The 15,171-nt window shown below is 40.6% G+C and overlaps 1 protein-coding gene across 2 annotated transcripts in view; it reads right to left on the bottom strand.

Moving 5' to 3' along the window:
- Positions 1-15,171, bottom strand: part of LOC140468008 (A-kinase anchor protein 8-like) — a 32,726-nt gene that overhangs the window by 3,794 nt on the left and 13,761 nt on the right. For both annotated transcript variants that reach the window (XM_072564144.1, XM_072564145.1), the window contains 4 exons: positions 6,434-6,485; positions 4,247-4,313; positions 3,551-3,692; positions 680-785 (listed from right to left, as the gene is read on the bottom strand). In XM_072564144.1, the coding sequence (XP_072420245.1) occupies positions 680-785; positions 3,551-3,692; positions 4,247-4,313; positions 6,434-6,485 (367 nt within the window). The remainder of the gene's footprint in view (positions 1-679; positions 786-3,550; positions 3,693-4,246; positions 4,314-6,433; positions 6,486-15,171) is intronic.

The following is a 15,171-nucleotide window of genomic DNA, read 5'->3' as shown; positions in this document are numbered from 1 at the left end:
AAACTTATTTTACATGGTTACATATTTATACGTAGAGTCATACAGATGTACAGCTTGGAAACAGACCCTTTGGTCCAACTCATCCATGCCCACCAGATATCCTAAATTAATGGAGTCCCAGTTGCCAGCAATTGGCTCTTATCCCTCTAAACCCTTCCTATTTACGTACCCATCCAGATGCCTTTTAAATGCTGTAATTGTACCAGCCTCCACCACTTCCTCTGGCAGCTCATTCCACATATGCACTACTCTGCATGAAAATGTTGCCCCTTAAGTCCCTTTTAAATCTTTCCCCTCTCACCCTAAACCTACGCCCTCTAGTTCTGGACTCTCCAAACCCAGTGAAAAGACCTTGTCTATTTACCTCATCCATGCCCTTCATGATTTTATAAACCTCTACAATGTCACCCCTCAGCCTCCGACGCTCCAAAGAAAACAACCCCAGCCTATTCAGCCTCTCCCTATAGATCAAACCCTCCAAACCCTGGCAACATCCTTGTCAATCTTTTCTGAACCCTTTCAAGTTTTACAACATCCTTCCAATAGGAGGGAGAACAGAATTGCGCACAATATTCCCAAAGTGACATAACTAAAATCCTGTACAGCTACATGTTGTTTACAGAATTAATTCTTACAAATCAAATAAAAGTGGGCATTATGCAATTAGTTTCTGACTTACCCTGGAGTACATCATGTTGCTGCATCAGCTGCTTTTTCAGAATAGTTTCATCTCCAATTTGTTCCCGACGTTTTTGCGTTTTTTTGTTCTTGTTAGCAATATACTCCTACAATAAAATTAGAAGAGACCATTACCACACATGAACTTAAAATCAGCATTGCTCCACAGTTGCTGAGTAGCTAACTGTAAAATCAGTGACACATACAAGTCACGTAACTCGTGATATAACTGGTCTGCGCAGATTAGAATTACAAGTAAAACATACAGTAAATCCTCACTATCTGCAAAATCATGAGTTCATCTATCTGCAGCTAAAAATCACATATCCAATGATATTTTTAACTATCTATGCTTTTGCGAATTTGATCATTTGCATGGGTTCTCAGGAATGGAGCCTTCACTGTTTATAAAAGAATGACGAATTGGCCAGAGTCACAAAATTCAGAATTCTGATGACTAGCTAGTCATCCCAGATGAAAGTACACACATCCAAACATCTACAGTGTGATCCCTGAATTGCAAAGTCCATCAAATTTACACAAGCATAGAATGGCTACATTGCACAGGTACCAAAAGGCTGCCAAACATCAGCAGAACCAAACCATGTCAAGAAGATGACAGATTAAATGAAAACAACTAAGGCAAAGAAATCATAGAACTAATACACCACACAACATTCAAATAAATGTCAAGGAACTGAGAGAAAACAATGGTGTGACTCTCAAGGACCTCAAACATCATTACTTAATGAAAACAGTCAAACAATAGAGACAGAAAGCAGACAAATCAGTGAACCATTCATTTTTCAAAAAATCTGTAAAATAAAAACAAATTTAAATGACTTTGCGGTATATGATGAACAAAGAAAGCCTCTTCTATATCGACAGATAAACATTTGATCTTAAGTTTGACATCAACTTTCTTGAAAGGCACTGTAATGGAATTATTCCAGTTTGAGAGTATAGTTTTCTTTTAATTTTACTTGTTTGAACATCCAAAGGAGTTTTTAAGGATCTAAACATTGCGTATAAATTTAAAGCAGAATAATCATGTTATAACTATCTTGAACTGATTACACACCTAACACTCATTAGTTAGAAAATACAGCACTGAGTATTCACTTTACTTAAGAGTGCTGACCATCTGCTTAAGTGAAATGATTATCTTCAAGTATTATATATTCTATGACATTGTTCATTACGACAATGTAATTTAGAGTTGATTCTTAAATAATTATTTATCCATTATGAAGAATTTAGTCTCATGCTTGCATCCTAACAAGAACGAGATATTATTATTCTCGAATTCTTCATTGATGATTCAAAGTGCTGATGTTGGTGAACTTGTATTGGTGTTCTTTTTGCTATAATATACTGCAGATAGATTAGATTTAGAGATAGTTTTGCTGGTTTGAACATTCCCAGGAAGGAAGGCACTTCATTAGAGGAACCAGTCTATCAGAGAATCCCTACAGCGCACAGAGAGGCTATTTAGCCCACCAAGTGTGCAGTCCACCCAAACACCACCCCACCCTGTAACCCCACATGGATTTTTAGCCATGATTAACACACTTAACCTGCACCTCTCTGGACACTGTGGGACAATTTTCAGCAAGGCCAATCCACTTAACCAGCACATTTCTTGACATCTAGAGCATGCCATTGTGAGTAAAGTTGGTTAAGTGGTTTGAATCTTTGGTTAATATCTTAAGATTAACATTGATGTGAAATTGCAAATTTCTCCTGTTTAGGAGTTAAGAGTCAGAGACACATAGAACAGAAATAACAGAACAGAATTGGTCCAACTCGTCCATGCCAATCAGATATCCTAGATAAATCTAGTCTTATTTGCCAGCACTTGGCCCATAGTCCTCTAAAATTTTCCTATTCATAAAACCATCCAGATGCCTTTTAAATGTTACAATTGTACCCGCCTCCACCACTTTCTCTGGCAGCTCATTCCATACACGCACCACCCTCTGCATGAAAAAGTTGCCCCCCAGATCCCTTTTAAATCTTTCCCCTCTTCAACCCCACCCTGGGGAAAGAACTTTGTCTATTTACCCTATCCATGCCCCTCATGACCTTATCAACCTCTAGAAGGTCACCCATCAGCTTCTGACACTAGATAAAATAGCCCCAGTCTATTCAGCCTCTTCCTATCAAACCCTCCAATCCTGGCAACATCCTTGCAAATCTTTTCTGACTTGTGAAGCTCCAACAGTTTAAAACTTAATTATCAGTACTTCAAATATGCCAATTTATTCATGATCATAGCACGGTTAGTCATCAGCTGAAGTGAAGTGGGTACATTCAACTGGCTTCTGAACTGGAGGAAACCATGGTCAGGGATTCTGTTCTCGATTACTATATAATTATGCCAGACACATTGGGAAAATATAATGAGGGACATAAACAAAACAACTTGTCCCTACAGGTAAAATTAAAACAAAGAAGTATGGATGCTAAAACTCAAAAACGAAAATAGAAATTGCTGGAGAAACTCAGCAGGTCTAGCAGCATCTGTTAGAAAGCAGACTTAACATTTCAGGTCCAGTGACCCTTCTTCAGTTAAGTCTGTTTTCTCTCCACAGATGCTACCAGACATGCTAACTTTCTCCAGCAATTTGTTCTTCTTGTCCTAAAGACTGTAATAATTGAGCATGTATTTTGTCCACAGCCACATGAGGGAGACCTCAATCAACATTTGCATACATTTAAAATCAGTGAAACCTTAGTAACCTGCTTGAGAATTTATTCACTACTAATGAACTAACAGCACCAAACCTCCAAGGTTTCAAACATAAACTCAAGGGTACAATTGGATATCCTCTGGAGAACTAAGATTTCGAAAAGGCAGAAAATTACACACATCCAGGAAGTCAGCAGTCTGAGCTTTAAGCTTGGTCCCAATGAATTTTAAAGTTTCTTTGTGAAACTTGCTCTTCATGTGAGCAGCAATCTCCTCATCTTCAAATGTACGGAACTTGCAGACTGAGCAGGCATATGTTATCCTGCAAAGGAAAAAAAAACAGGGTTAACATGAGAAATCATTGAGTCTGAGGGCAATCAAGAAACTCCAAAGCATTTATTTACACTTCTAATTATTAGGCAACGATTTACATACTTAACAACTCAATGAAATTACATCCAATACTGGGTTTCTAATACAAGATTCAGAATTAAATTGTATTGCACTTATTTTATGACAAGGTTATTTAAGTAGATGAAGTGTTAAAGTGGCTTGGGCAGCTGCTCAAGTTTTATATGCCAAAGGCAGTAGCAGCTCCTCAGGGTAAAACGCCCTGCGAAGTAGAGATACCTCCTTCTTCCCAGCTGAAGTGACACAGTTGTGCAACCACTGGAGTTCACAGTAACCACTATCACCCAGTTTTTCCTCTGTAAACAGAGACAACAGCTAAAAAAGAAATCCCATCTTTTCTTAAGCACACTACACTGAAACTTAGCAGTGTTTATTTCTACAACAGGTGGATCATAAACTGAATAAACAAGATAGACAAGAACTAATTCCTGACCAAAATAGTACCATGGCACTAGTGATCAGTACCTCTCTGCGAGACGGTCACGATTCTTCTTGGGTTTGCCAGTCTTCTTCTTCTCTTGCATAGTAGGAACTATTTGAAAATAAAATTGTCAATTTATGTTTTAATTATTGAATGCAAAGCACCAAAGCCTTGCTATAGCTTTATTTACTAAGCGTGAAGTGATTAATCCTCAACTTTATCTGTCAGGTGTACACTAGTAACATGCAACATTGTTTATTTCTCTCTACAAGTGCTTAAGAGGTTTATACGGAGGCCAATAATCACTCTGGCCAAGGTAGTTCAAGCCTGCATTTGTCAAATGGCATCAGTGATTTTTAAAAAAAATTGACAGTTAAAAATTTAGGAAGTTTTGAAGTTTCCTTAGTACTGACTATTAGGACAAGCTACATAAACCAGAAATACAACATGGCCCATTCATAAACATTTTTATACTACCTTATTGGATGTTATGTTTCCACAAAGAAAAGCTCAGTGGCAAAAATCAAAACCTAGAGATAATTACATGCTCAGATTAACATTATTAAATTTACATACAATTCAGGAAGAATGCCAAGGATGTGGACAGTCTCATTTAGTCTAATAGTAAGATGGATTCTTAGGCCACAGACAGCTTCTGGTTTTGGCCATGCATGACATCACTGAGCCCTAGCAAAACTAGAGTTAATGGGAAATCAAAGATAATTCCCCACTGGATGGAATCATACTTGACACAAAGGAAGATGATGGAGATTTTTGGAGTTTGATTATTTCAGGATGTCTCTGCAGGCAATGCTGAAGACACTGTCTAGGCCCAAACATCTTCAGCTGTTCTGATCAACGAATGTCCCTCCGTCAAGGTCAGAAGTGTTCAGCACCATTCAGGATTCCCTACACACAAGCCCATATCCAAATTAGCATGACCTAGACAACGTCCAGACTTGGGCTCACAAGTACTAAGTATCACTTACACCACACAACTGCTGGGAAAAGGCCATCTCTAATAAGAGAGAATCTGAACTTGGCCGCTTGAAAGTATGTCATATCATCGCTGCTTTTCTCCATCATCAACGTTCTGGAAGTTACCATTGACTAGAACAGACTGCACTGCATGAAGTTCAAAGGCTCCTGAGACACCATCTTCCAAACTACCACCATCTGGAAGAACAAAGGCAGCAAAAACAAGGGAAACACTACCACCTGCAACTTCCCCTCCAAGCCACGGCAGCACAGTGGTTAGCACTGCTGCCGCACAGCGTCAGAGACCCGGGTTCAATTCCCACCTCAGGCGACTGACTGTGTGGAGTTTGCACATTCTCCCCATGTCTGCGTGGGTTTCCTCCGGGTGCTCCGGTTTCCTCCCACAGTTCAAAGATGTGCAGGTCAGGTGAATTGGCCATGCTAAATTGTCCGTAGGGTTAGGTAAGGGGTAAATGTAGGGGTGGTTTGCGCTTTGGCGGGTCGGTGTGGACTTGTTGGGCCGAAGGGCCTGTTTCCACACTGTAAAGTAATCTAATCTAATCTAATCACCATCCTGACTTGGAAATATGTCAGCATTTCTTTAGCATGGCTGGATCAAAATCTTGGAATTCTCTCCTTAACAGCATTGTGTACCACCACCAAATGGACTGCAGTGGTTCAAGTAGGACAGCTCACTATCATCTTTTCAAAGGCACCTAGGGCTAGCAAAATCTATTTCCCATAATTAGGAGAATAAACTCTGTGCAGCATTTAACTAAAGCAAATTTCATACAATATTGGATATAAACAACTTAAGGTGCAGCTGGAAGAGAGAATTGTTTTGGCAGTAATGAAGGAAAATAACACTGGGAAAGCTGTTAAGAATAGGAAATAAGATCCTTGGGAGCCCTTCAATATTCACCAAGCTCCTGCCGACTTTCCTTAATCCTTACTTTAAATCATCTACATAGTGGAATTCCAATGAGTTTTTATCCTGCCTACTCCAAAAAAGTCTCTACTGAGAAGACTTAACTAAGCATGGACTAGGAATTACTTAGGAATGATATCTCGATCCAGGATTTCAGTCTAGTATGCCCCATTTCAGAAGCTGACAGTGAAAGAGGGAATGAATAGCACAATTCATACACAAAAACACAAGTGGACATTTCTATACCCCTGTACTATGTATATCAATGAAAATCACCAAGTTTTACAGCAATCACTGAAGAAAGTACTGTTTAAGTTAAACTTACAACGCTTTGGTTTTTTCTCTCCTTTCTCACTTGAATCCTTGTCCTCACCACCCTGAAAAAGAGGCAATCCACAGTAAATATTAGGTTCCTAAAACAAAGCAGGCAGGGTAGTTTTGATCCTAAACGCAGGTTGGTAAGCTAGGATGTACCATTACAATATAGTTAAAGCAAAGATAGACAACCCTCCAAAAATTTAAATATGCTTTAGCTACAACCTTACTTGCATTCCGTATCTTGCCAAAGCACTGTACTGTAAAGAGACTAAAAAAATTCCTCACCAAGAAATAAAAAACGAACATTCCCCACATTCCTCCTTCCCTTCTCCCTGTCCTATTTCACAATTACCATTGCTTTGCAATTAATGACAGCTAATAACAGGTTGCCTTCTATCCCACATAACCCATATTGCAGCCCTTGAGTAAATTCTACCCCAACCCACTTCCAGTCTGGAAACTGTGGAATATCATGATCTGTAGCTCCAAACTACCAGCTCTTCATCTGGTACCTATCAGCCTTTTAAACATGATGCCAATGCCAGGAATATCCTGGCATTCCAATAGCAGCGAGTACTTCTGGCTATGACAAATGAGGGGGTCAGGCCAATACCAAAGAAGAATGCCGTAGGGGTGTGGTATGTGGTCAACAAGGTCATTTTGGCAATAACACAAGAAAACCCATGGAGGAGTCACGGAGAGAAACCCTCCAAGAAACTCGATGAAAATGACACATTGCGAAAATATCAAGAGATTCAGCCCTAGATTATAAGACAATCAGATCTCAAAAAAATATTTATATTTAGGAAAATTTGTTCTGTTCTGTGAGGTTGCTATAATTTAGTGGGGATAAAGGATTTGCATTTACATAATGCTACAGCTTAGAAATGCCTGGAATTGCTTTACACAGTGAATTACTTTGAAATACAGTTGTGTTTGTCTGGTAGTAAAACATTTTAACAAAATTTTATGAGCAGCAGCATAAATAACAATAAGTGATCTAAGTTTAGTATCGTCTGTTGATAGAATTCTTGTGGTAGCTGCTTGCTGTTATTGAGCACAGCATACTGATCTACAGGGTAACCTCGATTATCTGAATACCAATTATCCGAAAATCAGATTATCCAAAGGAGATCTCGAGGTCCCAATAGAAACATTTCATCAAAGATGTGTTTCCAACAGTGATCGCGCCTTTTATTAGAGTGATTAAACAGGCACCGCCTCCAAATGACTGTCCTCCCGCCCTCTCTCCCCACACTTTCCCTGGAGTTCGAGTGTACCCAATTTTTACTAACCTATTTGCCATCTGTTATGCTATTGTCAATTTATGCAATGCTGTACTGTCAGATTGTCTTTGACAACCCCAGTGTCACTGTGTTAGAACAAGAATTTAACTGTGTTGCTCCAGCAATTCCATTGGCCACTTAGAGGCCAAGGAGTGACAGATGGAATTTAATGTGGAGTTGCATTTGGCTTATGCAGTGAATGATAAAGCCAAGGAGTGTTGTTGAATAGAGTGTCTTTGTGGCTCAGCTTTATAGTGTAGGGATTGTAACAAAGTCACAGAGGGGTACAGCATGGAAACAGACCCTCCGGTCCAACCCGTCCATGACGACCAGATATCCCAACCCAATCTCGTCCCACCTGCCAGCACCTGGCCCATATCCCTCCAAACCCTTCCTATTCATATACCCATCCAAGTAGCCTTTTAAATGTTGGAATTGTACCAGCCTCCACCACTTCCTCTGGCAGCTCACTCCACTTACGCACCACTGTGTGAAAAAACTGCCCCACAGGACCCTTTTAAAATCTTTCCCCTCTCACCTTAAACCTATGCCCTCCAGTTTTGGATACCCCACCCCAGAAAAAGACCTTGGCCATGCCCTTCAAGATTTTATAAACCTCTTGAAAGGTCACCCCTCAGCCTCTGACATTCCAGGGAAAATAGCCTGTCTATTCAGCCTCTCCCGTGGCTCAATCCCTCCAATCCCGGCAATAGCGTTGTATACCTTTTCTGCACCCTTTCAAGTTGCATAACATCTTTCCTATAGGAAGACCAGAATTGAGCACAGTGACATGCTGCTACTGAGCCAACAAATTCCCACCCTTACTTAACTATCGTTCCCCCTGCCACCATAAAAGTTTACTAGCTCACTGTGCAGCAAAGACAATGTTGATGTCACCATCAAATATAATTAACTATTTCTCTCTCCATAGATGATTGCAGAGTTGCTAAGCATTTCAATAAAACTGGAAAAAAAGAACTGAATTAAAACAATCAGAGTTAACAAACCGAACAAGACTTCACCCATTGGGTTTCGAAGTCACTGGACACAAAATGTTGACTGTTTCCTCTCTTCACCATGGAGAAAGTGAGCATGACAGATGCTAGAGATCAGAGTGGAGAGTGTGGTGCTGGAAAAACACAGATCAGGCAGCATCCGAGGGAGAAGTAGAATCGATGTTTCGGACATAAGCCCTTTATCAGGAATCACCCTACTAGGAATCAGAATCTCTCTTCAACATGCCAGACCTGAACTCCTCCAGCATGTTTCTGCTTTTAAAACCCTATAAAGATATTTCATGACAGAAACAAAGCAAGCACACATACAGGAGACTAAAATTGTTCCAACTTTCCACGTTCCAGTAAACGAGTCAAAGGTTAATGTGAGAGACTTGAGCCTGACTGTACAAGTGAGTGAGTGCAATGGGCTGCACTCTTGATCGTTGCCAGCCTGGGTGAGAAGTTCATGTTGCTGTGGTACCTGTGAGAGATAAATAGCACGTAGGCAGCGCAGTCACTCGGCAGCATGAACCTGGCCTTAGAATGTGCACCGCGTTCCAACCACCAGCTACCGCCATCTTCCAGAACAGCAACAGCAAAGCCCTAGAGCCCAGGCCCCACTACCTGCCAGCTAGGAGAGCCTCACAATGAGTTCCCTTATTAGGGCTGTTAACCTGGCCATCAGAGTGTCCTGGCTGACAGGTAAATATTCACTCAGCTGGCTGACAGAACGGGATCAGTGTCAAAGACAGTCCACATAGAATAATGCGTGACATGGTCATGGGATGCCAACCTCTGTAGAGTTCTTTCAGTGGCAACAGGAGAAAAAAATACACTGAACAAATTCATTCATAGTAGTCGTCTTTGAGTTGGGGTAAACATTTCTAGCATCATGCTGTTATTTGGGAAACGTGAGTTGTTCAATCTTGTTACTAGACCTGAATTGACGAAGAGAAATATAGAAGAGCGCACCTTGGAAAGCTCACCTACATCTGGCTTGAAACAGTAAAATTATTTAGCAACACCCAAATTAGAACTAAAATAAGCATCTGGTTAAGTAGTCACACGGTCCTTATATAGGCAGAAGTATGGGTATGTGAATGTGTGTGTGCATGGAGAATATTTACAAAAGTCTACATCAGGTCACCATTTATCTGGATGCTGTGCTAATAAAAGAAAAGACCATTAAAGAGCACTTAGACAATTGGACATAATCCTTAGACAGGGATACACCTTAGAAAGAAAAAAAGAAATGTTCCAGGCACCCCTAGAGACCAACTTGAACTACACAGTCAACAACAACTGGATACACCTGTTGGAAGAAAAAGCAAGGGCGGATCAAAGGTGTCCCATTCCGACACCAGTGTCTTAGGTTTCCCCTTGGGCTTGTGAATTATTATAAAAGTCCTTATGTATTCTGGATTCCATACATCTCTTACTGAAAAAGGGTCAGCCTTGGAAGTGGTCTCAGGTCTCGATAATCTTTCTTTATGGAAATGAAGCAGCAGCTATTGTCTTAGGTGTTACCACACTATGATCCTCAGCTAGATCAGGTGCTGACATGTGATGCCTCCCCGTAGGATATTGGGGTAGTGTTGGCTCATAAACAGCCCAATAGCATAGGGTTCCTGGACTCTGGCTGATGTAGAGCAGAAATATGTTCAATTAGTGCAAAGGTGGTTTAGTGAGCATCTTGGGTGTGAGAAAATTCCATCAATACCAAAACAGACCACAATTCCCTGGTCTGGCAGAAAGAGCAGCTCAAACTTTGAAGGTAGGTTTAAAGAAACAGCCTACAATTTCAAATGATACCAAACTGTCCTGATTTCTATTTGATTATCCAACCATCCCTCAGTCAGCTACACAAGATTCCTCTAAGCAAGAGAGGCAGTTAACTTCAGGGGATGTTGTTTGGTGCCGACAGCACAGAAATGGCCCTGCAACATACCCATTTTGATTTGCAAGGAGATTTGAACACCGCTGTTGCAAACTAGCAAATGGGGCGAGAGCAAAACATATACAGCGTCTCAGAACATTGAGAAAGGCTATTGGAATCTATGGGTTCTCTTCCGTCTAGTATCGAAGAAACCATGGAACCTGAGATGGACACAGTGGATGTTGCAGCAATGATGCCTTTACCACCTGAAAAAGGTGGATGAATTTCTTCCAAGATGCCCCAGGAGCAAGAGGCAGACTACAATCCAGTACACACCATCCGTATCAGACAAACTCTATCTGGGACAAAAATGCCCAGGAGAAGCTACAAGAATAAGCCTATGTCCCTGGATTTAGAGGGGGAGGGATGTAGTGATTGTGACAAGATCAGCCATGTCGACCAAAATGGGTCACCCGGTCCAATTAGGAACCCCTGGCTGACAGATATAAACAGAAGCCAGAAGTGGGAATGTTCACAGATAATTGCACAACATTCAGATACTGAAGCAGTCCATGTGCAAATGCAACAAGATCTGGACAATATCCATGTTTGGACTGCCACATGGCAAGTGACAGTCAAGCCACACAAATGCCAGGCTATGACCATGATTATGAGACAATCTAACCACTGTTCCTTGGAATGCAATGGTGTTACCATCACTGAATTCCCCCACTATCAAAATCCTGGAGGTTACCACTGACCAGAAGCTCAATTGGACTCACCACAAACACAGTGGCGACAACAGCAGGTCCAAAACTAGAATACTGCAGTGAGTAACTTGTGTTCTGACTCCTCAAAACCTGTCCACTATCTCCAAGACACAAATCAGGAGTGTGATGGAATATTCCCCACTTGCCTGGATGAGTGCAGCCCCAACAACATTCAAGGGGCTTGACACCATCCAAGATAAAATGGCCTGCTTGATTGGAAGTATATCTACATCCACTCCCTCCACCACTGACACTCAATAACAGCAGTGTGTACTATCTACTGCAGAAATTCACCAAATGATTCTCAGATTGGACCTTCCAAAATTACAACCACTTCCATCTAAAAGGACAAGGGCTGCAGATATATGGGACCATCACCACCTTCAAGTTACCCTCCAAGTCAATCACCATCCTGACTTGAAAGTGGTCACCGTTTATTCACTATCACTGGATCAAAATTCTAGAATTACCTTCCTAATGGCATTGTGGATCAACGTACATCAGGTGGACTGCAGCAGTTCAACATCACCTTCACAAGGGCAGCTAGGGAGTGGCAATAAATGCTGGCCGGCGAGCAACACCCACATCCCACAAAAAAATTCAAAGAAGTGTCAGAGGTTCTGTTCACTCATGTGGCCAGAGTTATTTCACATAGTTCCTTGAAAGTTGTGACACAAGTAAACAGGATGGTTAAGGCGGCTTTTGGCACAGCTTGCCTTCATTGCTCAGGCCATTGATTGTATGAGTTGAGACATTATGTTTCAGTTGTACAGGATGTTGGCAAGGCCACTTTTGCAGTACTGTGTACCACTCCAGTCAGCCTGCTACACGAAAAATACAATTAAATTGGACAGGCTGCAGAAAAGATCCACAAGGATGCAGCTGGGACTGGATAGTTTGAGTTATGGAGGCTAGACAGGCTGGCACATTTGCCCCCACGGAGCATAGTAGGTACAACAATGACTGTATAGAAGTTTATAAAGTCATGCGGAGCATACACAAGGTAGATAGCAAAGGTCTTTCCCATAGGATGGGGGGGTCCAAATTAAGGTGACAGGAGAAAGATTTAAAAGGGATCTTACGGTCAACTTTTCCCACAGATGGTGGCTTTTACATGTAATGAACTGCCAAAGTAATTGGTAGATGCAGGTACAATTACAACATTTTAAAGACATTTGGAGAGGTACATGAATAGGAAAGGTTCAGAGGGATATGGACCAAATGCAGGCAAACAGAACTAGTTTAATGTGGGAAAATTGATTGGCATGTCAGATTTGGACCAAGGGTCAGTTTCAATGACTATGACTACTTCAGGAGACATGGTTACTTTGCCCAAAAAGTACATCTCCATTCATTCTAGTTAGTTTGGCGAGTTGCCAGTCATCAATAATACTGTTAAGAGATTAAGGATTTTGTTTAAAAAAAAAGTATATTCTTAATTCAGCCAACCAGAATAGACTGAAAAAAGTTCCTCACTGCACAGCTGTGAGATCCAAGTGGATTGCTGACACACAAGATATTGGATCAGAATTAGGTCATTCAGTCCAGAGTTTACTCCACCATTCAATCGTGGCTGATGTTTCTCAACCCCATAACTCTTGACGCCCTTGCCAATAATAAACTTGTCTTAAAGACATTTAATGACTTTACCTTCAGTTTTCTGTAGCAATAAGTTCCATAGGTGCACCACCTTTTGGTTGAAGAAATTCAACCATACCCCCGTTCTGAAGGGTCTTCCTTTCACTGAAGCTGGACCCTCAGGTTTTAGTCTCTCCTACTAGCTGCCCAGACTATGTAAAAACTCTTGAAATACCAAAACAGAAACTGAGAACAGAATTCTTCTATTTCTAAAGAAATAGTAAATGGGAGGAATAATTTTAAGTGGGCTCAGCATAACTGACTTTTTTGCAAAACCTCTCATTGCTCAAAATTAACAAGCCCGCTATTTTCTGTTTTTGAACTGGAAGACTGTGACAGGATCAAACAATGTCAGCATGGATTAAAGTGAAAGCTGTGTCTGACAAATATGCGGGAATTATTTGATGATGTAACAAGTAGATAGGACAAGCAAATGGATAGTTTACATGGATTTAAAGTCCCACCTAAGATTACCATGACCATGGGATCAAAGGTCATGTACTGAAATGAATTGACAACTCATTGGTAGACAGGAAACAATCAATATATTTTCATGATTTAGAGGAGAGAACTAAATGTAATACCTCCAACTTTTGCAGATAACACAAAGCTCAATGAGAGGGTATACTGTGAGCAGGATGCAGAGAAGCTTCAGTGGTTTAGATGTGGGTAAATATATGGGAGATGCAGAATGATGTGCATACATGTGTGGTCATCCATGTTGGTAGCAACACCAACCTGAAAGCAGGGGTGTGAGTGAATAAGTGAGAGAGAGTGAGAGAGTTTGCTTAGGACTAAAGAGTATAAGGAGAAAGCAGGATAACGATACTGAGTTAGATGACCAGCCATGGTGATGTTAAATTGTGGAGCAGGTTCAAAGGGCCAACTGGAAACTACGAGCAAAAGGAGGCTATGAGCTGCATAAAGAAACCTAGCCAAGAACAGCCATTGTGCTAAAATTCAAGCAGGACCTTTGATAACCAGACCAAAGGAGAAAAAAAAATCATGACCATCTCCAGGCAGAGTATGAGAGAGAAAGAAACCTTAAAATATTTAGTTTGCTAAAACTGCTGTGCCCACCGAGGAATCTAGGACTCATTTTCTCTCTAAAAATATGCCATTTTGAGGAACCCACAAGAAAATACAAGTGAACTTCAGAAGCAATGACAGCTGCTGAATTATACATCGAGCATTAAAACCAATTTCAGGAACAAGCCATATTATACCATGCAGACTTATTTCGACTCATGAATTTTTTTTGCCTCTTTTACTAGTTTCAGATATTTTCTAATCAACTTGGTTCAGAGATGCTATTATATATCTCTGGAGCAGGTACAACTCGAACCCAAGCAGGCTAATCTTGAATGTTAATAATCTTCTTCTCTATCCCTAAAGAAACTTCAAAAATAACTTGTCTTAAACAGATTAAAGGTTAATTTATTGTAAGTGTTTCATTGGTCTGTGACAATTTTATATTGAACAACTTTCATACTCCATTTTAGTTAAATAAATAAATTCCTATATGTGAAGTTTCTTTTGTAAACTTGCACTCAACCGATTAGAAATCATAACAAACCTCACATGACACTAATAACTACAACTGAATACTAAAGTTTCAAAGGTCAATGCAGACCGCTAGCTAACTCACTCAAGTGGCTCACTCAATTCTTAACAACAAGCTACTCCGTCAATACAAACAAGCTTTCCCATTCTCAGCAACCATTTTTGGCATCTACAATAGCAACCTCACATAAGTCTCCTTGATTTTGAGATGATATTTCTAATTATACTGCAATCATCATTACTTCCTAACAGCACGGCATGGGCACTTATGATTCCAGGCTCAAAGTGGTGGTTTGTTAGGGCAATTGGGATGAATCACTGCCGACATATCCTAGGTTCACAGCCCATCAAAAAAATTCATGAAAAGTACAGACCAGGAATTGCACCTAGAAATGTAGCAGCTTGCAGACTTCCAAAACCATACCAGAAAGATTTGAAGTGCCAACCAAGGATCAGTATGAACCTAACACATTCATACACGCTATTCCTTGCATGTAAAACCATTCTCTTGGAAGGAAAGATTGCAGGATGTCAAAGTGATTCCCAGTCCATATAGTATCAAAACATATCAGCACTGTAATGAAGTAAATGAAAAACATTTTTGTGTCCCACTC

Source organism: Chiloscyllium punctatum, chromosome 46 (assembly GCF_047496795.1).
Source record: "Chiloscyllium punctatum isolate Juve2018m chromosome 46, sChiPun1.3, whole genome shotgun sequence".
Lineage (NCBI taxonomy): Eukaryota > Metazoa > Chordata > Chondrichthyes > Orectolobiformes > Hemiscylliidae > Chiloscyllium > Chiloscyllium punctatum.
This window is presented reverse-complemented; position numbering and strand designations above follow the sequence as displayed.